Source organism: Cervus canadensis, chromosome 5 (genome assembly GCF_019320065.1).
Source record: "Cervus canadensis isolate Bull #8, Minnesota chromosome 5, ASM1932006v1, whole genome shotgun sequence".
Classification (NCBI taxonomy): Eukaryota; Metazoa; Chordata; class Mammalia; order Artiodactyla; family Cervidae; genus Cervus; species Cervus canadensis.
The window spans coordinates 11,067,243-11,094,613 of record NC_057390.1 but is presented as its reverse complement, the minus strand read 5'-3'; the positions used below and the strand labels follow the sequence as shown (position 1 = coordinate 11,094,613).

At 45.0% G+C, this 27,371-nt stretch overlaps 1 protein-coding gene across 5 annotated transcripts in view; it reads right to left on the bottom strand.

Moving 5' to 3' along the window:
• SFXN5 (sideroflexin 5) overlaps positions 1-27,371 on the bottom strand; it is a 124,670-nt gene that overhangs the window by 74,687 nt on the left and 22,612 nt on the right. For 3 of the 5 annotated variants that reach the window (XR_006269381.1, XM_043468189.1, XM_043468187.1), the window contains exons 3-7: positions 26,843-26,920; positions 10,496-10,522; positions 9,939-9,993; positions 8,043-8,096; positions 7,658-7,683 (exon numbers count right to left, since the gene is read on the bottom strand). Coding sequence is in view for 4 of the 5 variants with exons in the window: in XM_043468189.1 (XP_043324124.1) it covers positions 7,658-7,683; positions 8,043-8,096; positions 9,939-9,993; positions 10,496-10,522; positions 26,843-26,920 (240 nt within the window). In the remaining variant the exon portion in view is untranslated. The remainder of the gene's footprint in view (positions 1-7,657; positions 7,684-8,042; positions 8,097-9,938; positions 9,994-10,495; positions 10,523-26,842; positions 26,921-27,371) is intronic. The other 2 variants (XM_043468188.1, XM_043468190.1) reach the window with 1 other exon arrangement.

Below are 27,371 nucleotides of genomic sequence, written 5' to 3'. Positions count from 1 at the left end.
AGAATTCAAGCAACGATATTCAAAGAAACAGATGTTTCGTGTGTGTGTGTATGTGTGCATCTGTGAGAGAAAGAGAGAGGTGGGAAGGTGGAGATTATAACCTCTAGAAGATAAAAATGTCATGAACGTACCAAACTCCACTGCACTGAAATATACACAGCACTATGAGAAATGTAAGGAAATTAAACACACACAATTATGGTGGGAGAAATTTATAATACTTTCTCAGAATATTTCAGAACAATGTAGAAGTTTCAGGGAAATTACAAAAGGATAGAGGTGAGAATGATATTCCTATACATGTTGATACATATTTAAAACACTTGCATAAAATGAAACATTTCAAGTGTACAGAGAAGTCTAGAGGATAGTATAATGAACATCCACATAGTGCCGAATCTAATTATTTTGTTAAATTTTTGTGAAAATTTTCTTTTTAAAAGATGAAACATCAAAGATATAAATGAAGCTCCTCCTGTTCTGCTAGATCCCATTGCCTCTCTCTCTCCAAAGGTAAGTAGTATCATGAATCTGTTGCTGACTGTTCCCATGAATGCTTTTATGACTCCATGAAAAATATACCCATAAATATATATTCTTATATATTATATATTATGTTATATATTAATATATATTATATATAATATTGCTTTACATATCAAAACATTATATAAATTACATCAGACAGTATTACTACTCTGCTATTGTTTTTTTCATTCATCGCTGTTTTTGAGATTTATCAGTATGGACAAATGTAGCCCTGTTCATTTTTTTCTTTCCTGTGTTAAGTTTTCTGAAGTATGACTAAATCATGACTTATTTTTCCATTCTCTTGTTGATGGACAAGTGGCTTCCTTTATTTTGCTGTTACAAACAGTGTTGCAAGTATTTTCTTTTCATATATAAAGTGTTTTGTATATGAGGTGAAATCTAACTTTATTTCTTCTCCATATAGTTAGCATCATTTGTTAGAAGGTCCATCTTTCTTCTCCACTGAACTGTCAAATATCAAGCTTCCATATGGGTATGGGCACGTTTCCAAACTTTCTATTCCTCTCCAATGATCTATTTGCTTATCCCCAAACCCAAACCAAAACTCAGTTGGTAAAGAATCCTCCTGCAATGCAGGAGATCCTGGTTCAATTCCTGGGTTGGGAAGATCCACTGGAGAAGGGATAGGCTCCCCACTGCAATATTCTGGCCTGGAGAATTCCATGGACTGTATTGTATAGTCCATGGGGTTGCAAAGGGCCAGACACGACTGAGTGACTTTCACTTTCACTTTTACACTACTTCCTAGGATGACTCCCCTGTTACCATATTCTTGAAAATTGTCTTGGCTGTTCTTGGTCCTTAGCCTGTTCGTTAAATTTTAGTATCAATTTGTTAAGTTCCATGAAAAATCCTGTTATTTTGATTGGAATTACATTGACTATAATTTGAAGAAAATGAGTATCTTCATGATTACAAATACTTCTACCCAAGGCTATATATTTATCCATTTATTTAGTTGAAGGCCTACAATGGCCTTCAATAAAGTGCTATAAGTTTTTCCATAGAGGTCTTGCACATCCTTTCTTGAATTTATTTTGGGTAACTTATCATTCTAAGTGCTATTTTAAATGTTTTTTTTTTTTTAAATCAAAATCTAAATGTTTGCTATAGGCTTATAGGCATACAGCAATGATTTTATATATTTGTCCTACATCCAGAAATCTTATAAAATAGTAGTTCCAATAGTTTGCCTGTTCTCATGAATACTTGTGTTTATTCTTTTCTGATCCTAACACTTTTCATGTCTTATTCTACTTGTTAGTCTCTTAGGAAAAGGACGGATAGAAGCACTATCGTCAAACATTCTTACTCTGTCCCAGACATTAAGATTTTACCTTTATTTGATTCATCTTTAAGAATGGTACTTGCAACAATCAAATAATTGGTGGGACTCAAGAGGGAGGGAATATATGTATACTTATGACTGAGTCACGTTGTACAGCAGAAATCAACATAACATTGTAAAGCAATATCCTCCAATTAAAAAAAAAATTAATGGGTGGAAGACTTAAACAGATATTTCTCCAAAGAAGACATACAGATGGCCAACAAACACATGAAAAGTTGCTCAACATTGCTCATTATTAAGAAATGCAAATCAAAACTACAGTGAGGTATTACCTCACACCAGTCAGAATGGCCATCATCAAAAAAAATCTACAAATAATAAATGCTGGAGAGGATGTGGAAAAAAGGGAAACTTCTTGCTCTATTGGTGGGAAATATAAATTGATACAGCCACTATGGAAAACTGTATGGAGCCGACCCAGCAATCCCACTCCTGGGCATACACACTGAGGAAACCAGATCTGAAAGAGACACGTGCACCCCAATGTTCATCGCAGCACTGTTTATAATAGCCAGGACATGGAAGCAACCTAGTTGCCCATCAGCAGACGAATGGATAAGGAAGCTGTGGTACATATACACCATGGACTATTACTCAGCCATTAAAAAGAATTCATTTGAATCAGTTCTAATGAGATGGATGAAACTGGAGCCCATTATACAGAGTGAAGTAAGCCAGAAAGATAAAGAACATTACAGCATACTAACACATATATATGGAATTTAGAAAGATGGTAACGATAACCCTATATGCAAAACAGAAAAAGAGACACAGAAGTACAGAACAGACTTTTGAACTCTGTGGGAGAAGGTGAGGGTGGGATGTTTCGAAAGAATAGCATGTATATTATCTATGGTGAAACAGATCACCAGCCCAGGTGGGATGCATGAGACAAGTGCTCGGGCCTGGTGCATTGGGAAGACCCAGAGGAATCGGGTGGAGAGGGAGGGGGGAGGGGGGATCGGGATGGGGAGTATGTGTAACTCTATGGCTGATTCATATCAATGTATGACAAAATCCACTGAAATGTTGTGAAGTAATTAGCCTCCAACTAATAAAAAATTAAAAAAAAAAAAAAAAACTAGGAATAAAACTACCACATGACCCAACCATCTCACTACTGGGCATATACCCTGAGAAAACAATAATTCAAAAAGACACCTGTGCCCTAATTTTCGTAGCAGCACTATTTATGATAGCTAGGACATGGAAACAACCTGGATGTTCATCAATAGATGAATGGATAAAGAAGTTGTGGTACATACATACAATAGAATGTTGTCGTTGTTTAGTCACTAAGTCATGTCCAACTCTTTTGTGACCCCATGGACCGTGACCCACCAGGCTCCTCTCTCCATGGGATTCCCCAGGCAAGAATACTGGAGTGGGTTGCCATTTCCTTCTCCAGGGAATCTTCCCAACCCAGGGACTGAACCCACATTTCCTGCATTGGCAGGTAGATTCTCTACCACTGAGCCAGCAGGGGAAGTCCCACAATGGAATATTACTCACTCATAAAACAGAATGAATTTGAGTCAGTTAAAGTGAGGTGGATGAACCTACTGCCTGTTATACAGAGTGAAGTGAGTTTGAAAGAGAAAAACAAATATTGTACATTAGTGAATATATACGGAATCCAGAAAAATGGTATTGATGAACCTATTTCCAGGGCAGGAGTAGAGACACAGACATAAGGCATGAACCTGTGGACACAGTGGGGAAGGAGATGAACTGAGACAGCATATACATATACATATACACTACCACGTGTAAAACAGATCGCTTGCAGGAAGCAGCTGTAGCGCTCAGGGAACTCGGCTCAGGGCTGTGACGACCTAGAGGGTGGGACGGGGGTAGGGCGGGCGGGAAGCTCGAGAGGGAGGGGATATATGTATACTTAAAGCTGACTCATGGTGTTGTACATCAGAAACCAACACAGCATAGCAAAGCAATTATCCTCCACATAAAAAAATGTTTTAAAGAATAGTACTTGCTATGGGGTTTGGTTGTTTTTCTCTTTTTTGACAGATATTCTATTAAGATAATGAACCTCCCTTCTAGATCTAAATAATCTTTTTTTTAATTATAAATGGAGTTATATTGTATCAAATGATTTTTCTGTATCTACTAAGTTATCATTTCTCCTTCAATTTGTTAATGTGATGAACTACATTAATACATTCTCTAATGTTACCATTTTTGGTAAATATTGTATGATATATTTTAATACATTGCTAGATTCAACTTGTTATTATTTCATTTAGACTATTTATGTATAATTTCATAAGTGATATTGGCCTAAATTTCTTATATCTACTTTCTTTCTTATATCTTTCTTATATCTACTTATTTGGTATCGGTCACAAAGTGCCTCATAAATGAATTGGGGAACATTTCCTCCTTTTTATTCTCTTTAAAGAGTTTTGTAAAGATGGAATTTGGCTATTCCTTCCAGTGTATTCACCTGAAAGATCATAGGAGCCTAGTGGTAAGTTCTGGTTTGTTTGTTACTTCTTTGGCTCATATATTTTAAGCAACTAATCTAATTTCTTTCTCTTTATAGGTCTTTTCAAATCCTGTATTTCATCTTGTTACACAGTTTTTGGTAATCTATACTTTTTTAGAAATGTATCCATTTTTTCTACTGATCTAATTTCTTTCTCTTTACAGGTCTTTTCAAATCCTGTATTTCATCTTGTTACGCAGTTTTTGGTAATCTATACTTTTTTAGAAATGTATCCATTTTTTCTAAGTCTTCAAATTTACTGCCTCAGGTTGCTCAATGCATTCTGACCTTTTAAACTTCTATTATAGCTTTAATTATTCTATCTTTTAGTCCTAGTATTGTTCATTTGTATCTTCTTTCTTTTTTCTTGCTCAGCATTGCCAGAAATGACTATTTAATTACTCCTTAAAGAAAAGCTACGAATTTACCCTTAATATATATTTCCAACAATATCAAAACACATATGTACAAGAGTATCTATTCTTGCATTATTCATATTAGCAAAATAATGGAAACAATCTAAATGTCCATATGTAGGAAAATACTGGAGTGGGTAGCCATTCCCTTCTGCAGGGGATTTCCTGACCCAGGGATCGAATCCGGGGTCTCCCATACTGCAGGCAGATTCTTTATTGTCTGAGCTACCATGGAAGCCATGTAAGAAAATAGTTGAATAAATTATGGTACTTCCACGTAGTATATTGTTATGCAGCTATTTTTTAAAAAAAGAATAAAGAAGATATCTATAAACTGATATACTGTGATTTCCAAGGTATGTCATTAAGTGAAAAAAAATTAGACCAAAGGGTTATATAGTATGCTACCTTTTATTAAAAAGAAAGGAAAATATATTTACATTTGCTAATTTTTACAAAAAGAAATGGAAGCATAAAATTATTTACTTAGAGAGGATGAGTGGGAAGGACTGCCCATGAAGGGTTAGAGAGGGAAATGGAATTGAATTATGCCTTTTTAATATAGCTAGGTGGTAAAGAGCCTGCCTCCCAATGCAGAAAGCATAAGAGACACAGGTTCAATCCCTGGATAGGGAAGATCCTCTAGGGAAGGAAATGACAACCCACTCCAGTATTCTTGCCTAGAGAATCCTATGGACCGAGGAGCTGGTGGGTCACAAAAAGTTGGACACGACTGAAACGACTTAGCACACAGCACACAATATAGCTTTGACTTTTGAATTATGTTGATATTTTATATAGTTTCAAAAATAAATCATTAAGAATGGGGAAACAGCTGAAATTCACTGGCAACAGAAACAAATAAACCTAACTGTATCTCAAATAAATAACATACACACACAGAAGACAATAATTCAAATAACTTTTGAACACAGTCCTCTAACTATATGCTCTATAGGTAGGATCTATTCAATGGACAAAAAGAGCTTCAAAGAAATCTTAAGGTTTATTTAATACATTTTGGTGGATTGATATATGTTTGAGTGGCATTAATGTAGAAATTCTGAAGTTCTTTTATTTATACATACAAGATTTTGTAACTGAATAAATACATTGTTGTATTCTCATTCAGGGAGAAGAAAGATTGTAAATATGGAATGGAAGGAGGGGAATGACTCTGAGATGTTGGATTGGAATTAGACGTATTAGTCTGAAGTCATGATTTTTAAAAAGTTGTATGTCCTAGATCTGTCTGCTAAGAGGGCCTAGAAACAATGACATCCCAGTGACAATGAGCACAGTGAGCATACCTGGATAGCTAGATTTTGGTTTCTAAATACCATTCCCCTCTGAAGGGAATCAGGCTCTTTGGAGAAACGGATGAGCCAGGTCTAGAGCAGAGAAACTACAAGATGAGTTTGGAATATCCATACATTGTGCCAGCAAGTACTGAAGTACACATTCTAAGAACAAAAAAACATGTCATGTCAAATGGACAGAAAAATTGCTTTAAGGGTCTCTACTGGTCAAATTTGGCACAATTTTTATATAAAAATGAATAATGACAAAAGTAAATTATTATCCATGGAACACAAAAAATATACAAGACCATACTGATAATTTTTAAAAACATGAAAGTGGGAGGCAGAAGGGAAGACCCTTATTTACAGGAGGCTATAAATTAATAAATATAGAATGATATTTATGAAATAAATAGGAAATTTTAGACTAGGTAAATATCCTGTTCCCAATCGTTTTTCACTTAGTGGTTTTAACATCTGTTGGCCATCTTGGCCATCAGTTTAGGCTAATATGAAAAAAAGTTACTATAAACATTTATGTATAGATTTTGTACGGACATGTGTATTCACTTCTCTTAAGTAAATACCTAAATATAGGATTGCTGACTCACATTGTAAGCATATGTTTAATTTTATAAGAAACTGCAATATCATTTTACACACACACCTGCCCTGAACCCAGTCCCGATTCTAGGATCACATATTGCACTTGGTTGTTATCTCTTTGGCCTCCTAGGTAAAATGTAAGAGAAATGAGGATGTGTAATGGAATATTATACAGCAATGAACTAGAACAAGTTAATACTACATATAACAATAAGGCTCATAAACAGCTGAATGAAAGAAGCCAAGCCCCCCAAAAAGTAACTTTATATAAGTAATTCCATTTATATAAAGTTTGATAACAGGCAAAATGAGAATACAATGAAGGAAATCAGAAAAGTGGTTCCCTGTGAGGATAGTGACTGAGGGGTTCATGAGAGCTTTCTGAGATGCTCATAACGTTCTATATGTTTATCTAAGTGATGTTTACTTTGTTGATCTCACTTTGTGAAAATTTATCAAGCTGTACATTTGTGACAAATGCAACCTTTCTGTACATTCGTTTTACTCCAATATAAAAAAAAATTGAATAAACTTAATCTCAATTTCAAAACTGAACAAAATTAATGCTGAGTTCTTCAGCTTTCAGAAGGCATCCTTACTTTCTGACTTCCCAAGATCCCTGGAAAAACTTCCCTGTAATCAAACCAGCAAGTCCTAATTACTGACAATACTTGGAATGGGAAATATGCAGAGATGAAGGCTCTTCGAGGCTCTGTAGGGTGTATACTGGCACACCTTCTATGGGAAGAGGTTTGATAACACACATCAAGAGAATTTAAAAGAAATACATGATGCTTTCTACAATAATTCCCCTCCAGGAATTTATCCTAAATCAGCAACTCACTCAAATATTTATGAATGGTGATGTAAAGCTATACATTAAAAAATATTTTAGAAAAGAAAACCCTTTGAAGGTAATACTCACAATTGGCGTCCCAAAAGGAATGTAACCTGTGAGAGGACAGAGAAGAGTCAAGCTGTATAATCCTCTGCCCCACCTGCCTTTCAACCGAGATGCCAGGAGACTTCTGACCTTGATCTTAGCAGTGGCCCCAAGGGAAGGGCTCGGGTCAGTTAAGCAGGAGGCATCTCCAGCCCCCAGACCTTCTCCCAGCTCAGCCCTCCCCAGGACGAGGGCTCCCCTGTGTCCCCCAACCTCTTTGTCTCTGGTCCCCTCAGTTCTCATTCTGCTCCAAAACAGGGCCCCGCCTCCTGAAGGGGGCCACCCACGGCTGGGGCACTGCCACTCTGCACTTGGCGGTCCTCCCATGACTTCCTCCATGAGGCACCACGCCCCTGCCCACACTCACCACAGTGTCTCTGAAGGCCCTGGGATGTCCTCCATCTTCCCTCATCTTGTCTTTCTAAAACATACCCTTACTTTCTTGGCATTATGACCATTACTGGAAAGGGCATCCCCTACCCACCTGAGATGTGTGGGTAGGGAGATGCCAGGGAGACTTTGTGCCAGAGCTCTTTGAATCTCTCGGGCCCTGGCTGGACATCCTTGATAGATCAGGAAGGGGCTTGCGTGCAGTGCAGCTGGGCCCTGGACACCATCTCATCGCTGCTCACAGCCCCCGGACTATGACAAGGCCCCCTCCTTCACCCTCGCTGCTGTAGGTGGGCATCCTCCTGTCCCAGCCTCTAGCTGCCAGCTGCCAGCAGCCAGTCAGCTGCTGGCCGAGCAGCAGGGAAGCATACTTGTGTGGGCTCCTTCTAGAGCAAACGCTGGTGTCCTACATGTGCATACACATGAGCCACCACTCTCTTACCCACACCCTCTGGGGAGAGACCCAAAGACTGATGAGAGAATTGCAGGATAAGTTTGTCTCAAGGGGAGAGCCTGCCATGGCCCCAGGTAGGTCCTGGGGAGCACCTATAGCCACGGCTACAAGAATCTTTGCGCCTTTTAATTCCTCACGGCCAAGCCAGGGTCACCGGGCACTAACTGCCCTGGTTTACACAATGACATCACATGGCTGGCTATATGCTCCCACCCTCACGAGGCCAGGCCCTCTGAGGGTGGGGACACTGACTCACCTCCTGGACTGAGAACATCCTCTGGTGGGGCTTCCCAAGGCAGCAGTCAGCCCCCCGCCACCCACCCTGCAAGTCAGGGGTGGGGGGCACACTCAATCACACCGGGAAATGGCGTGGAGGAGGCATCAGCACCCTGGTGTGAGACTGGCCTCTGCTTTGTGAGTCTGGACAAGGCCCTTAGCCTCTCAGAAACTGGAGGCAGGGTAACCACACCGGCCCCAGCCAGGGTACAGGCAAGGGCTTTCTGGGCCACTACGCTGTACATAAGCTGCGCGTTGCTCAGTTGGTAAAGAATCTGCCTGCAACGCAAGAGACCCTGCTTCAATTCCTGGGTCAGGAAGATCCCCTGGAGAAGGGAATGGCTACCCACTCCAGTATTCTTGGGCTTCCCTTGTGACTCAGCTGGTACCTAGGTTTGATCCCTGGGTTGGGAAGATCCCCAGAGAAGGGAAAGGCTCCTCACTGCAGTTTTCTGGCCTGGAGAATTCCATGGACTGTATAGTCCACGGGGTCGCAAAGAGATGGACACGACCCAGCAACTTTCACTTTCACTTTCAAGCTGTACATAGAGCGGTCCCTCGCTCGAGTGGCCACAGGGTGGGGACCTCCTGGGGACACATTCTCCCACTGCCCTCTCTGCCCTCTGCTCTCTGTGGAATGGGAATCTGCCCCCCTGTGTGTGCAGTGGTGCAAACTCAAGTGTGTACATGCAGAGGGCAGCTTAAAAGTAGGATCAGAGACGAGGGAGTTAGACTGGGGATTAACTGCATGAAAGGGCTAAGCAGGGAGCAGGGCTTGGAAGGAAGGCACACTGTGTGCACAGGTGAGACGAGAGTGACTCACGGAAGGCAGGGCCCGCCCTAACAAACGTCGCCCCGAAGCTGCCACTAAGCGAGCCGGGTATCACCCTGGGGTGGGGGCACCAGACTTACCTGTGGATGCCTCGACTCATCCCAATTGCTCAGGCAGAAAAGACAGACAGACACATTTCAAAAGCTCCATAGACTGACCAGTCTTGAACAGTTGAGCCAACATGACCATGCAGGTGCAGGTGTGGCCATGTGTGTAACAGGTTTTGTATGCCCCTCATCTGGATGTCCTTGGAGCTGTGACCCTCATAAGTGGCCCAAATTGAGAAGAACCAGAGGGTCCCAAGGGCTTACCTGACATTCTAAAAGGCATGAAGATCTTCTCATTGGTGTCCGGGTGTAGAATAGCCTGGCAAGAGCAGGGAGCAGAGCATAGGGTGAGAGCTGGGGAGGGAGAAGGGACATGGGGGGAGGGAGGGGAAGGAGGTGAGGGAGCCCCCCCAGGGGAGACTCCAGTGGCCTGTAGCTATATCCCACCTTGCCTGGTGGCTGGTCAGTCCTCCCTACCACTTGGGGCAAGAAGAAAGCCAACATGGGCCACAGGCGGAGCTTCCCCTCCTGACAGATGCTCCAACTGAATGCAGGCACAGCAGACCATGTCTGCCTTGCAGGCCCTCCGTCCCCCATGCCATGCACACAAGAAACACAAGGATTCATGAAAAGAACCCACCGGGAAGGAGCTCAGGGGCCCGGGAAAGGCAGGCTGACCTGAGCTCTAGTCTTCAGAGATTCAGGCCTGGGTGCAGAGGAAGAAGGAAGCGGGTGGAGAGGAGTGGGGTGGGGTGGGGGCAGGGCAGGGTTTCAGAGGTCAGCAGAAGGGAGCAAAGGAAAGGAATCCAAAATGGACTTACCTGCTTGATTTTCTGTGCACTCCACAGCTGGAAAGGAGGAAGGGAGAAGAAGAAAGGGAAAGAAAAGAAAGAACAAAGATTAAAAGCACATATTAGTTTAAGGTCCCAAAGCCCCATTTTCTAACCAGGGGCTCCATCTCAAAGGGCTTTAGAGGCTCAGGCTGTTTAGAGGCAACTAGCTGCCCAGATGCCCCAGTTTCCCTGGACTGGGGGCAGGTGGCATCACCAGGAAGGAAGGCCAGGGATCTCAGAAGAGCAGAGCTGGGGGGGGACTCACCCAGACTATTTAAACCAAGGGATCTCAACTCTGACTGTGCTGTAGAATTACTTGAAGAATTCTTCCAGCATGTTCCTAAAACTCCCTAGTTCATTTTAAGGTATAGATAAAAAGGTAAGAAGCCCTGATTTAAAGGAAGATACTTTTCATTTAAGTACCTTCATTTCATTTCATTAGGTAGATACTTCAGCTGTCTCCTAGAATCACAAGAGACCACACAGCATAATTTTTCAGAGCTAGACAGACTGCCTGGATCCCTGGATTTGCCACTTCTACCTCTGAGCCTCAATTTCCTCGTCTGTAAAATGGGGATAATAGCTGGGCTCTAACATTGTTGAAGAGGCATATGAAAGGTGCCCAGAGCAGTGCTGGACACACAGTAGGTGCTTTACAAGTGCTCGATGTTATAGATATTCTTCTTCTTATTTTTGTTATTGTTATAAGAAGGTTGTGCACTTCCACATGAATGAGGAGGTTGTCTCTTCCAGCACAGTGTGGGGGCAGGCTACAGGAACAGAACAATTTGTCACTTTCTTCAAATGATAAAACTACTGTATCTCATTGACTCTAAGACATCATTTATCCTAAGATATACTAATTGTGCCACTAAGAAAGAAAACTATGGCATAATACCATGATGTCCATCAGTTAAAAGTTCACCCCATTTAAGAGATGATAATATGTGATAAAAAAAACCTTTTGGAATCGAGAAAATATGGCAAGTAAAAATGTACACTGTGGGCAAATGAAAGGCCAGTCAGTGCATCTTTAGTGGATCAAGAAGGGTAAGACGTAAGAGGGGCAACCGCATAAGCACTGATGTTTAAAGTTATATAATGGAATAGCTATTCTTCATTTATATGGCAATGTCATCTGGGATATAAATTAAGCTGCAGAATGCTACTAGGTAGCAATAATAGAGTTATAAAATTGACATACAGATTGTCTTTTACTTACAATGAGGTTATGTGCCAATAAACCCATCGTAAGTTGAAATTATCATTGTCAAAAATGCATTTAATATTAATACATCAAACCTACAGAACATCATAGCTTAGCTTGGCCCATCTTAAAAGGGCACAGAACACTTACATTAGCCTACAGTTGAGCAAAATCATCTAACACGGAGGTTATTTTATAAAATAGTACTGAATATCTCATGTAATTCATTGCATACTGTACTGAAAGTGTGGGTACAGAACGGTTCTAAGTATACTGGTGGTTCCCCCCTTGATCTCATGGCTGACTGGGAACTGTGGCTCACTGTCTGTCCAGCATCAGAAGAGGGTATCAGACCACGCATTGCTAGCTAGGAAAAGATCAATATTCACAATTCAAAGTACAGTTTCTACTGGATGCATATCATTTTCATACCATCAAGTCCGTAAACTGTGTGTTGAGCCATCGTAAGTCAAGGACCATCTGTATTAAAGTTTATGCTTTTACTAACAGTCGAGTCCTTAAGTCTAATTCACAGTCTAATCACTCTGATTTTAGATACATTTCAAACATATTTGATTGTCTGCTATTCCATATCCAGAAAGATTAGAGGCAGTAGATTTTTTTTTAAATTATAATTGAGGAACAGAGGGGACTAAAGAAAGAAAAACCAAATGTAGAATCACTGTTAGCCAAAGACAGTATGTGAGAGCATAACAGTAGAGAAGTAAAAAAATGATAAAAGGTTGATCTTTCGTTGCTCAAAGAGTGCCTTGCTGAAGTGCAACCCACCAAGTCCCAGCACCATCCCAGGTGTGACCCCAGGCCCTGGGCACAAACTCCTGACACCCCAGGCTCTCCACCCCAAGTCAGAATCTCCTACGTCCGTGTCCCCTCACCCTGTGGGGTCATAGCGCAGATTCTTGGAGCAGGGTCTCGCCTTTGAGTGCTGGCCACAGCATCTCCCAGAGCCGTGCACACAGCAAACCTAAGACTATTTGTTTAAAAAAAAAAAAAAAACAAAAAACTAAGGCGTCTTCATACAATTCTTATAAATAAAGAAAAACATCCCCCACCTGATGAACAGCCTGGGCTGAAAACACTGATCTAAGACATTAAAGGACAGTGTAAAGAGCAGGCATTAGAACCAGCAGTCTACATTAATATCACATACTGGATGTGTGACCCTGGGCTAATTACTTTGCCTCCATGCTTCAGTTTCTCCATCAATACAATAGGTTGTTGTAAGGGCTATGCTTGATGCTCCCAGCAGCTGGCGTTTCCCTTTGGGTACACAGCTAAGTCTATGCTTTCCAGCCTAGACGGTCAGGTGGGCTCACATGACCAGGTGCCAGCTGATGGGCTGTGGGTAGAAATGGAGTTCACCATTTCCAGGCTTGGCCCCAAAGCCTCCCACAGAGGAGCCACCGGGGGACAGTGAGGCCCTAGAAGACAGGAAAGCTACAAGGGGAAAGGAGCCTGGCTCCTGGACAATGGCACGTGCTAAGGCCCTGGGTGGCACTGGACTCTGACATGAGTGAGAAGCAGACCTTACTGTCTAAGGCCCCCAAATCCAGGGGGTTTTGTTACAGCACTTGGCTTACACTGACCAACACGGAAGTTCGCTGAGACACGTATGTATACCTGAATACTTGGCCCATACGTCATGCTCCATAAATGCCTAACGTAAAGGGGGAGTCAGTCAAATGAGCAGTATTTTTCAAAGAACTTAATTATTTCTCAAAATAAATTCATCCCTGTTGTTTCATTCCTACAACATGCCTGTGTGGTGAGTAGACTACTTTCACACAAAGCAACTCATCTCAGAGAGACTAAGTGACTCAGCCGAGGTTCCAGAGGCCTGGTGGCAGGACGAAGATGTGCACCCAGGCCTCCTGGCCTCCAGACTCATGTGCCCCTGTTCTCTGGGGCAGACTGGTGTCCGGTCTGGCCAGGGCGACAGCCAGACCTGAATCACGAGAAGAGGAAGAGGCTCAGCGGACGCCACCTGAGGTGGCGTCCCTTCGCCGCTAGGCAGGAGATGCGCTTCCCCGGCACCTGCTCCTTCTCCCCCTCCCCGGGAAGACTAGCCAAGGAACACTGGCAACCCATGGCTGCATCTGTGTCCCTCAGGTTCAAGGCTGCCTTCTCCACCCCCACCCAGCGATGGGAGACTCAGGCAGGCGCTGGCTCGGCAGCAGAGGCAGAAGTTCAGCAGGGATGTCAGCAGGTAAGGCCAGGAGCCCAGAGCTCACAGACACATTCCCTCCTCACAATGATACCCACACACGGTGTGGGCAGGTTGGTGCCACAGATAAGAGGCAATGGCCCCGTTAACTATTTGAGTCTCACACTCAGAAAACTGTTTCCATAAGACAGATGAGAAGAGCAAAGCTCAGCCACACCCAAGTTCTCACAGGTGGAGCCAGAACTTCAGGTTATGATCTGTGACTTAGATTCATTCATTCATCTTCATTCATCCATTCACATATAGTGAACAGGTGCTATGTGTCAAACATATTTCTGAGGGCTTTGTACATATTAACTTATTAATCTTCTCAACAACCCTATGCGGCAGGGAATAGTGTATCTCCCATTTTATAGATGTGGAAACTGAGGCACTGAGAGGTTCAGTGATTTGCCCAAAGTCCCACAGTAGCACTGGGATTTGAACCCAAGCCGTCTGGTTGCATGATCCCCACCCAAATCCCTATGCATGCATCTCTAGATGCTGGCACACCAGTTCACACTGTTCTGTCCCTTAAGGCATCTAGTATTATCTGGAGATCTTTCCACATCAGAGCATGGAGAGCAGTCTTATTCTTCCTAGCAGAAACATTGAATGAACATATAAACTTCACCCTATTCAGTTCAGTTCAGTTCAGTCACTCAGTCATGTTTGACTCTTTGCAACCCAATGGACTGCAGCACATCAGGCCTCCCTGTCCATCACCAACTCCCAGACCTTGCTGAAACTCATGTCCATTGAGTCAATGATGCCATCCAACCATATCATCCTCTGTTGTCCCCTTCTCCTCCTGCCTTCAATCTTTTCCAGCAGCAGGGTCTTTTCCAATGAGTCAGTTCTTTGCATCAGGTGGCCAAAGTATTGGAGCTTCAGCTTCAGCATCAGTCCTTCCAATGAATATTCAGGGCTGATTTCCTTTAGGACTGACTGGTTTGATTTCCTTGCATCCAAAGGACTTTCCAGAGTCTTCTCCAACACCACAGTTCAAAAACATCAATTCTCTGTGCTCAGCTTTCTTTATGGTCCAACTCTCACATTCATACATGACTACTGGAAAAACCATAGTTTGACGATATGGACTTTTGTCAGCAAAGTAATGTCTCTGCTTTTTAATATGCTGTCTAGGTTGGTCATAGCTTTTCTTCCAAGGAGCAAGCATCTTCTAATTTCATGGCTGCAGTCACCATCTGCAGTGATTTTGGAGCCCAAGAAAATAAAGTCTGTCACAGTTTCCATTGTTGCCCATCTATTTGCCATGAAGTGACGGGACCGGATGCCATGATCTTAGTTTTTTGAAAGCTGAATTTTAAGCCAGCTTTTTCAATCTCCTCTTTCACTTTCATCAAAGGTTCTTCAGTTCCTCTTGGCTTTCTGCCATAAGGTTGGTGTCATCTGTATATCTGAGGTTATTGATATTTCTCCCAGCAATCTTGATTCCAGCTTGTGCTTCATCCAGCTCAGCATTTCTCATGATGTATTCTGCACATAAGTTAAATAACCAGGGTGACAATATACAGCCTTGATGTACTCCTTTCCCAATTTTGAACTAGTCCATTGTTCCATGTCTGGTTCCAGCTGTTGCTTCTTGACCTGCATACTGGACTTTTAAACTATTTCCAATCTTTTATTGTGGTAAAATATAAATAATAAAATGTACCATTTAACCATTTTTAAGTGGAAGTTCAGTGGCATTAAGTTCATTCACATTGTTTTACAGCCATCACCACCATCCATCTCCAGAATTTTTTCACCTTACTCAACTGAAACTCTGTACCCAGTAAGTACTAACTCCCAAATCCTCCTCCCCTCAGGTCCAGCTTGTCTCTTTGAATTTAACCACTCTAGATATTTCATTCAAGTAGAATCATACAACAGTTGTCTTTTTGTGACTGTCTCATCTTTTGCTATTATGACCCTACTCCAGTGAATGTCCCTGGAGTTACCACTATTATATCAATAACATCTAAAGGAAAAGGATGAATGTATGCAGATATCTCTGGCAGGATACAGAAGAAACTGATCCTTACTCTAGGGAGAAGTGGGAAATTGGCAGACAGGGAAAGGGAAACATTGTATATTCTATTTTCTTTTGATACCTTTAGTATTCAGTAGATTGTTCAGGTGTTGGTGGTTTAGTCACTAAGTTGTAGTCAACTTTTGCGACCCCATGAACTCTTGTGACCCCATGAACTGCAGCCTGCCAGGCTCCTCTCTCTGTCCATGGGATTCTCTGGGCAAGAATACTGGGGTGGGTTGCCATTTCCTCCTCCAGGAGATCTTCCCAACCCAGGGATCAAATCTAGGTCTCCTGCATTGCAGGCAGATTCTTTATTGATTGAGCTACCAGGGAAGCCCTTGTTCATATGTTGCTGATGCTAAGCTGCTTCAGTCGTGTCCAACTCTGTGCGACCCCATAGACAGCAGCCCACCAGGCTCCACCGTTCCTGGGATTCTCCAGGCAAGAACACTGGAGTGGGTTGCCATTTCCTTCTCCAATGCATGAAAGTGAAAAGTGAAAGTGAATGTGTTACCTACCCAGAAATAATTCTTAAAAACTTAAGAGTAACCATTAGAAAAATAGAAATAGCCTGCACTTTTCAGCTCTTTATAGTCCTCTATGGCATAGACTGTTAATGGTCCAACAAATCCTATGTCCTTTTCTGCCATAGTAATAGAAAGGTAGCGGGCAGGTGACTGACCTGCTGTACTACATTTCCCAGCCTCCTTTGCAGAGCAGGTGGTTTCCCTGCTGTACTACATTTCCCAGCTTCCTTTGCAGGGCAGGTGGTTGGCCTGCTGTACTACATTTCCCAGCCTCCTTTGCAATTAGGCTTATCCATGTGACTGAGTCCCTCAGTGGCATCTGAGGAGAGGTGAGATGTGCCTTTCCCTAGCTAGCGCCTCCCAACCTATACTTTCTATCACCTGCCTGTGAACCAGAACAGCAATGTGGCTTCAGCCCAGCCTGAGCCAGGCAGAGGGAAGAACCCAAGGAGATGGTGGAGAAACACGATGGAAGGAGCCTGGGTTCCTGACTGACCCTGTGGAGCAGAGCCACCTGCCCACCTGGAGCTTGAACTATGACATGGGCAAGAGATAAACATCTATCTTATTTGAGCTGGTGTGTTTTGAGGTCATTTCATTACAGCAGTTAGTATAACCTTAACCAAAGTAACCCATGTGGGGTTTGGGGAAAATGCTTCCCATGATGTCAGGGAAGCCTCTCCACAGGAGAGAGGAAGGAATGAGCACTAAGTCAATGTTGAGGGTCTTCTCATGGCATCTGGAAGTGCTCCCACCTCAGGAGGTTTGGGGGTGAGAAGGGAGGGACAGCTCCATCTTAAACTAAACTTCCTAGTCATGACCTGACCTCATTTGGGTTCATCTCATCTCCAGGCTGCACCAGCAACAGTCAGGGTCACAGATTTGGGGCCTGGCTCAGCCACCAACTTGCCTGGTCTTCCTGTGCAAGTCACCTCACTCCTTAGAATTACATTGTTTTGTTTTTTTAATTAATGAGTCAGGAGATGGAAGCTAGTCTCTCCAAGGTCCCTTCCCATCTGATGATGCCAATTTTGGCTTTCAGAGAGCCTAGGACAAGGACTCGGGCCTGATTTCTTGAATCTGGGTTTTCCCTGGGACACACTGGACCCATGAGTTGAATGCTGAATGCAGAAATGGCAGCAGATATCACACACAAGCCAAGAGCTGGTTGCTAATTTGAAGTTTAATGAGCCAACTCTGCAAACAGGTCACAAGCAAGGATCACCCTGGAATGTAAAGCATTTGATGGAGGCCGAGGAGACATAGTGGACAGTCCACCCACACTGACAGGGAGCCCCCTGCGTCTTCTTGTCGGCCCACCACAGCAGCTCCACTTAAACCACAATTACTCAGTGTGACCTGGTCTCCTCTGGCTCAGTCATCTCCCTCTGTGCTTCTGGCTGAACATTAAAATGCAAGGCCCCGATTCCTTGGAACTTACTGGTGCAGCAACAACCAGTGTGGATGTGAGACTTTCTTGATTTCTCAGCTTGGAAAATGAGGACACAGAGGACGTAGGGAAACAGCTTGGGAGAAAGGTTGCTGGAAAAATGCAAACGTTGGCTGATTTCAGAAATGGCTTAAGTCTCAGCGGAGTTGCCATTTGAACCTATTAGGAACCCAGTGCGGTGGCCAGGGGAGGGGCAGAGGGTGGGCCCCAAACAAACTTCAGGGGAGAAGCCCCTCCTTCTCAGGGCAGAGACCTCCTGCGCTCAGACCTCAGATGGAGGAGTCACTCCCAGGCCTTGACCCCAGTCTGACTCCTTCCCATTCTCCTCTCCTCTTTCCAAGCTGCTTCTCCAAACCTCTGAAGCAGCAACAACAGAGACTATTTAAAACAACCTCTAGAAGGTAATTAAACAGAGCCTGAAGGGGATCCTTCTGTAAGGCAGAGGATGCCTTCATGAAACAATAAGAAATCTTAATTCATCATTTGGGTCAATCCTATTATTTCTCACCATTAATTTTGTTGCCATGATTACTCCCAGGTAATATGTACAAATGCAAATCTACGTGGGGCGAAAGATGGGCCAATTCTACAGATGAAAGGAGACAAATATCCCCCCTCACTCTGCTGCACAACCCACATGCGCAGTCACGACTTCCATGTACACACGGCTTCTCTCTATTAAGAGGCTGGAGCCTCTAGTCAAACCCTCTTTTGTGAATTGGAATTACAGATCTCCCACTTGCTAGCCATGTGACTTGGGGCAATTTACTTGGAGACGTGGGTTCAAGCCCTGGGTCGGGAAGATCCCCTGGAAAAGGAAATGGCAATCCACTCCAATATTCTTGCCTGGGAAATCCCATAAACAGAGGAGCCTGGTGCGCTACAGTCCATGGAGTCGCAAAAGAGTTGGACACAACTTAGCAACTAAACAACAACTTAATTTTTTGAGCCTCCATTTCCTCATTTGTAATATAGGAATATTTACTTTCAAGCTAATTGTGATAATTAAAAACAATTCATTTAGCCAACAAATATTTACTGAGCACATATTATGTGCTGGGCACCGCTCTAGGCACTAAGAATATATCAGTTAAAAAGAAAAAAACAAACACAAAATCTCTGGTTTTGTGGCACTACAAAAAAGTAATAAAAAGTAAATTTGCTCATATATGAGAAGGATGAATGCTTCAAGAAACACGAGAAAGTAGAACAGAGTAAAGATAGGGAGAGTGTGCTGGCAGCAAGGACAGATTTTTTAAAATTTATTGTAGTGGGGTCCTCACGAAAGGAGGGGGTGAAGGATGGGGAACATTCAGGAACCTGATAACATGACCAGGGTCACAGCTTCTGTCACAGGGGAGACAGAAAAGAAAAGGTTAGGCTGGTGTTGGGCTGGAAGAGGGCAGGGAGAGACACTGGGGCTGCACCCTCCACCCCCAGAAGTACCTCTAGTCCTCAGATCTCTTCACTGGCTGTGGCTCCCTAAAATTCCATCTCTTGTCCTGCCTCTGATTCTAGTGGCTCCTTCTTTTGCTCCCCTAACTTTCCTTTTCCTGGACAGATTCTCAAGTAGGATGATGTTTAGTAAGGTGGTCAAGGTAGCTCTCATTGAGATGGCTTTGGAGAAAATACCTGAAGGAGGGAGTGAGCCATGCAGATACCTGGTAGATTTTTCTGTCCGGCAGAACAGCCAGTGCAAAGGCCCTGAGGCAGAGTGGGCCTCCCCAGCCTATCTGAGGGACTGTGTGACTGAAGTGGGCTGAATGAGGGAAAGAGCAGTAGGAAATAAGATCAGAGAGGAACTGGGGCTTTGCAGTTTGTGCTGAGGACTGTGGCTTTTACTCTGAGCTTTTACTATAGAGTGGTCCTTAACAGGAGGGCAGTTTCCCACCCAGGGGCCATTTGGAAATGTCTGGTCATCATGAACTGGGAAGGGGTGCCATTAGCACCCAGTGGGTAGACCAGGGGTGTTGCTAAACATCCTACAGTGCACAGGACAGCCCCCACAACAAAGAACTGCCCAGCCCCAAATGCCAATCGTGCTGAGTCTGAGAAACCCTGGGGCAGAGGAACAAACCCTGGAGCAGTTTCACAGGTCACTCTGAGTGCTATACTGGGAATGGGCAGAGGGGGCCCAGGTAGAACAGGAAGACCACCCAGGAGGCCACTGCAAGACCCAGCCCGGAGATGCTATACCGCACCCAGTATCACTTCCAGCACATCATACAAATGCTTCAGCTAATACTGATCACTTGCCTGTTTTGTGCTAATAATAAGGGTCAGCTTGTAGCTGCCCCAGAGGTGCTGGGTGCTGATCAGGATCCCAGAGGCCAGGGGTCAGGGGAAGTGGTGGAGGGGAATGTCAGTCAAGCTTCTGATAGAAGACCCTGCTGATGCCCAGAGAAGATTCAGGGTGCAAGTGTTTTTAACTCTCTGGTATCTTCTCTGCTATTTTCAGCAAAAGCCAAACCCAGCTGACCCCATTTCTGCTCTGCCAGAGGAGGAGACTGGCAGGATCTCTCACATCTCAGCTGCCCTTTCTCCTTGGCAGGGTGCAGGCAGAACCCGTCCTTCACGGGACCCCTGGGCAACCAATACACTATGCCAGGTGCTGAGCAGGCACCCAGGAAAGCGGGCTGGTTCCCAGCCTCTGGGATGTGGAATGACGGACCAGAACCACCACTCAGAAGCCGACAGTGGCTCCCTGCCCCCTCACTTCCGACCACCCAAGTTGCTCCCAAGCTGGTTTCCCTTCAGCATTTATCCCTGCCCCTATACCTGGTACAGAAGGATCCAACCACAGTTCCACTGTCCTGCTCCCCCCTTGCTCCAGTACAACACAACCAGCATCTCTTCTGGGTTCCAGAAACCCTCACAATCTGGCCTGAAACTTCCCGGCTTCCTCTCTAACTTCCTCTCTCATCATGCACTTTCTCTCCCTCTCTCTCCACTCTACTTCTCAGCCTTCGTCTGCGACTTACAGGGACGTCCTTCTCATCCTTGGGTCTCTCTACATTCTACATCCAACCACTTGTGTCCTCCACGAAGCCTTTCCTCAGCACCTGTGTTCTCAGGAGTCTTTCACCGCTGAATTCCTACTGCTGCTGCTGCCAAGTCACTTCAGTCGTGTCCGACTCTGTGCGACCCCATAGACTGCAGCCCACCAGGCTCCTCCATCCATGGGATTTTCCAGGCAAGAACACTGGAGTGGAGTGCCCTTGCCTTCTCCATGAATTCCTACTACCGTAGCCTAACCTGCCTCCAGCCACCCCCTTACATGTGCGCCTGCGTGGGAGCTGGCTACATGAGGGCAGGAACTTCCCAGTGCCCACCTGCCACTGCACCTTTCATGTACTAGTGCCCCACGGATGCCCCCGGCCTGGCCTGGCAGGGTTAACCGCCCAGTGTGACTGGGGCTATGGGATCTGCATACACGCCAAGCCCCTCTGATGGACTTCTACCCCACCCGCTCACTCTGCCTGCCTGTGAGCACACACATTCCACTCCAGAGCATCACCTTCCCTCCCAAATCTATCTTCAGACAGTGAGTGAAAAATGGGCATTGGATCTTCCAGGTCCAGTGTCCCTGTCCCACCACACCTTAGTTATGTAACCTGAGATAAGTTTTGTAATCTCTCTGAGCCTCAGTTTTCTTGCCTGTAAAATGGGGTCAATATAGGCATCAACCAAACAAGGCTTCTGTGAAGATTAATTGAGAGAATACATATAAAGTGCAAATATTTAGCATGGCTCCTGGCCCTTGGTGAGCTCACAGTGAGTGGCGACTCATTGCCATGGGGGAGTCTTCCATATTGAACCCCACCCATCTTCACCCATACCAAACCATCCCAGCAAAGCCCCGGCATATAAAAAGACACAGCACAGCAAACACTCAGAAACTTAGCTGCCAGGGCTTACATTTTTGCTCTCATCTATGGCTTTGTTGTTTAACTGATAGTTGCAGTCTTTATTAGGGTTCCTAGCACATCAAATATATACCTGTCAAGCCCAAAGAGTAAATTGTACTTACTTTTATTTTATCCTTAGGACTAACTTTTCACTGGTACAGCAACCTTTCAACAAGTTAACAGTCTCTGGAGGAGATATCAGCCACCCACTAACCAAGGCCATCAGGTGTGAACAAACTCTCAATCCGCTGTAGCCCCCTGGTGGGGTATTGTGACTAGAGGGCAGATTAGGTAACAACAAATCAGTGCCTAAGATACCCAGCGGGCCTGGACATTGCGTCAGGCCCACAGGCGTCAGCACACAGCCACAGGCTTCTGACTCATACGCCTGCACAAGGACGTCAGGGCAGGCACAGAGCCCAAGGCACACAGGCCGCCGTCCAGACCGAGGTCAGGAACCATCCTCAGCCTCTTCAGGCAGCACCGGCATGACCCTTGAGCAGGGCCAGCCTGAACCAGGGATGGGGACTTTGTGAATTTCTGATCCCTGAAGCTCCCCAGATCCCGAGCTGGTACGTCACCACCCACCCCCTCTTGCTGTGGCCGTGGAGGCTGGTGGGGGCCAGGGCTCTGTAGACAAGGTCCAGGAGGTCCTGCAAGAGCTGCAGCAGAGCCCAGTCCTGCTGGCGGGGGAGCCGGGAGGGTGACGGGAGGGGGGCTGGGCCTCGGACTCAGCCTAGAGCACCGTGCTGCCAGCCTCCAGAGGGCCGCTGCAGGCACCACCAACTGGAGCCAGAACAGGGAGGAGCGGCTGGTGCAGGACCCCCACCCTCCCCTGCTAGTGCAGGGTCCCCCACCCTCCCCCAGCTAGTGCAGGGTCCCCCACCCTCCTCCACCTAGTGCAGGGACCCCCACCCTCCCCCAGCTAGTACAGGACCCCCACCCTCCCCTGCTAGTGCAGGGTCCCCCACCCTCCCCCAGCTAGTGCAGGGTCCCCCACCCTCCTGGCCTCCCAGCTGCCTGGAGGCACATGGGAGCTTTTGGGATAGAAAACAAAGGGGGCCTAGAAAACAGGACAGGCAGCTTTAAGCTTCCGAAGGGAACAAAGAAAGGAAACATGGCCTCATTTCCCAACTCTTGAAAACTGGAAAGAGTCCCAAGAGGAAAAGCCAGGCTGGAGGGGAGCTTGGGCTGGGAGCAGACGCGGGGTCAGGAAGGGCCTGGAGGCTGGACTCCTCTGACTGGTCCATGAGGAGCTGCCAGGGTCCGAGGACCGCCCCCCATCCCCCACCCCCGACCGTAGAGAGGAGCATGTCAGGTCACAGCAGCGGGCTCCTCGGTGCCACAGCCAGAGGGCAGCACTTCGCTCAGGAATAAGGAGATGTGGCCCTGCCCTGTCTGCTGATGGCTGCTCCCAGCGAACTCCGCAGGCAACACAGACTCCTGAAGACAGACCTAGCCTACCCAGCACTGCAACATCTTGCGTCACTTCAGGGCCCCCGCACAAGGACATCTGGCTAAGGGGCTGCCTCTCTGGGCACCTCTGCCCCCTCTCCACGTGGCGGGCTGCTGTCCAGCACATCGGCCTGTCCCTTCCTCTAGGGGCCATCTTCTGTGCTCAGGATGTTCTTCCTCTGCCCCTTCCCAGCGCCCCCTCCTCACCAATCCTTGCTCCCCCCTCAGTCTCAGGTGAGAAACCTCTTCCAGACTCCCCGCTTCTGGTCAGGTGACTCCTCCCTCTGCTCTCCCACAGCATCACATATTTTCACTGGCCTGGCCTGGATTCTGGGGAGTCCTGGGGGCAGGACCCTCTTCCAGCCTCTCCCCTGCTGTCCCCCAGGTCCTAGCACCAACACTGGCCTGGAGGTGCTCCATAAATGCAAAGCGAAACAAACCGGACTGGGGAGGGCTGCTGGCTTAGCACCCGCCCGGGGAACACCCAGCCGGGCCCAGTGTGTCTGTGGACTTCGAGCCTAAAGGCGCGAGAGGCAGGCGGTGCCTCAGAGTCACCAACAGAACAGAAGAGACAACGCACAGGAGGGACAGCGCATTTCTGGGTGGAAAATGAGCAGTTTTAGGAACTGATCCAGCAGAGAGGAGGAAGCCGTCCCTCAATGCCTGCAGAAGGCACACTTGAGAAGCCAGGCCATCACCCCCAGGAAGCCAGCGAAGCTCAGGACTTGGAGGGCCCAGGCACCCCAGGAACAAAGGGCTAAACACAGGGACTTGGCTGAAAACCTGAATTCAAAGCAGTAGAACCCCTCGGCCTTCCCCACACAGCAAGATGGCTCTCACCACCCTCACCTGTATCCCCCAAACACCAGAGGTTTATCAACCTTCTGGAGAAACTGAATCCAAGTGAGTCCAGACTTGGGAACACTAGCCCGGTGGAAAGAGGGAGCAGGTGAGGCTAAAAGCAGAGAAATCAATGAAACTCTGCAAAGTGAATATTGGGGCTTCAGCCTTGCTCCTCTGCTTGGCTTCCAGAATGCAGAGGTGAGAAGATACTGTATTTACAAAACAGGAAGACGATCCTGTTAAAAGGAATAAAGAAAAGAAACAACCAAATAGCTCTCAGAAATTAAAATTTGTACTAGCTGAAGTTAAAAATCCGATAGACATGTTGAAAATAAACTCAAGGAAATTTCCTGTAAAGCCAGACAGAAGGAAAAAGTGAAAGGATAGAAGAGAAAAAAAGGATATGAAAATATGAGTATCAATCTAAGATGTTGAATATTTGACTAATAGGAATTCCAGAACGAGAAGAAATTATCAAAGAAACAGTATAAGAAAAATTGCCAGAACTTAGAGACAGGAGTCTTCAGATTGAAAGAGGTCACCAGAAACCCAAAATAATAAGTTTTAAAAGGCATGGCATTGTGGAATTTCAGAAATAAACAGTATACATAAAGAGGAGATCCTAAACATTCCCAAAGAGAGAAAACAGGTCACTTGCAAAAAATCAGGAATAAAACAGCATTGGATTTTTCAAAAGCTAGACTAGAAGCCAGAAGAGCAATGTCTTCAAAATTCTAAAGGAAAAATGTTGTCAACCTAAAAATTGGAATTTTCTCCTCAGCCAAACTGTCAGTTAAAGCTGAGTACAGAATTACAATTACAAATTACATTTTCTTCAGATATAAAAGGACTCCAAATTTTCTTTCCATTTACCCTTTTTCAGGGAGCTACCAGAAGAGGACTTCCACTAAAATGAAGGTGTATACCACGAGGAGCTGGAGGGAACTGGGCCCCAGAAAATTTCAGGGAAAAATATGGAAGTGAAAATGGATTCCCTTGTAGTTCAGCTGGTAAAGAATCTGCCTGCCATGCAGGAGACCTGGGTTCAATTCCTGGGTTGGGAGATTCCCTGGAGAAGGAAATGGCAACCCACTCCAATATTCTTGCCTGGGAAACCCCATGGACAGAGGAGCCTGGCTGGCTACAGTCCATGGGGTCACAGAGCTGGATACAACTGAGCAACTAAACCACCACCACCATTAAAAAATATCAAAAAGCTGCTAGAAGATACAGTAAGAATTAGAGATGGTACAAAGAAAACTCTGTCAGTGAGGAAAATGAGACAATTATTAAATCCAGATAAAACATAAAGTCAAAAAGGACAGGAAACATAATAATATACAACAAAGTTGTAGTATTATTCATATAATTGTCGTAAAGTGAATATCGAATATCCATAGACCCCAAATCTATGATAACTATTTTGGGAGGGTGATGAGGGTGATGAAGGTGATGAGGTGATCCAACCAGTCCATCCTAAAGGAGATCAGGACTGATGTTGAAGCTGAAACTCCAATACTTTGGCCACCTGATGCGAAGAGCTGACTTATTGGAAAAAACCCTGATGCTGGGAAAGATTGAGGGCAGGAGGAGAAGGGGACGACAGAGGATGAGATGGTTGGATGGCATCACCGACACAATGGACATGGGTTTGGGTAAACTCTGGGAGTTGGTGATGGACAGGGAGGCCTGGCATGCTGCAGTTCATGGGGTTGCAGAGTTGGACATGACTGAGCAACTGAACTGAACTGATGAGGATAGGAGAGAGAAATGTGTTTATGGAGGTAAATAATAAGAGAGATTGATCCTCAACTACCACACAAAAGAACTAGTTGAGGAATAGCAGTATAGATAAGCTTAGTTTGAAACACAGGCTTCTATCTGAAGAAACAGCTAACAGCATTTGCTTCTGGGGAAGAGAAATGGGAATTGGGGAGGGATGGGGCAATACACTATTTTTCCTTACAAGGGTTTTCGTACTATTTGACTTTTTGAACTTTGTACATAAATTACTTTGAAAAAAAGTGTGAGATTAATTTTTAATAGCTTTTAAAATAAAGCTTTATGAACAAAAAGAAAAACTTCAGCACATTAGCCATCTGTCTCTACAATCACCAGAGCTGCCCTATACTACATCTCCCTACCTTTCCCCCAAACCAAACAAAACCACCAACTTTTCAATTAGCTCTAGTTCAAGTTTCTACATGATATTAACAAAACAGAAATTACAGTGTCTTAGCCTAATTCCACACTGTCTCCTCCATCTTTCTCATCCTCTGTCTAAACTTCTGGATAGTGGTATGTTTGTGAATATTTTTGAGAAAAAAAGTCCTGATTTATAGTATCTGCCAATTTCCATGGTGTAAATTCTCACATTGTGGCTGATTTCAAGTCATCACTGTGATGTCACTGAATGTGGAACTGGGAAAAGATGCACATGTCAACTCCACTAAACTATTGCCTTAGGTTTCTCTAGTCTTAGCAGCCTCCATACTTCCCACCAGACCAGCTTACAGGAGAGCCCTGAGTATCCCCTCCAAAATCCAGAAGTCCAAGGAGATGGAGCAGCAGTAGAAGTGGATTCGGAGGGGAAGAGAAGTGGTTCTGGCTGCGGGGGAGGGATAGTGAGTTTGCCACCTTCCTTCCCCCCAACCATTCCCCACCCCACCTCCAGCAGAGTTACCTGCTCATTGGTAACCCCCGGGCGCAGGGTCCCACGCTTATAATCTTCCAGCAGTTGCACAGCCTCTCTGAGACGTCTCTGCAGGCAAAGAAAAGGGACACTGAGGGGCAGAGGTCCAGGGTTCCAACAACACTCCCTTGCAGGGGTGCATCAGTATTGGCCAAGCACTGACAAACTTCACAGTGGGCAAGACCTGCCCTTCAGTTTATGGGACACACGCAAAACAATAAAGAAGGCTATCACCTAAACGTCCTTTCACAGGGAAGTGGATAAATGGATAAATGTTTGCCGTTTATCCAGTGTAATAATACTATGCACGTTATTTGGTGGTTTGCAAAGTTAAGTAGATGTCCATGGCCATATCTCCAAGGTATTTTTTTAAGTGTGAAAGCAAAGTACAGAGCTGTATGATGCCAGTCGTTGTACCAAACAAATAACACACATGCACACAAAGAAAACAGTATTTCCTATGAGAATATTTATGTGAGTAAATGTATCAAAAAGCTCTAAGAAGCAGACCCACCAAACT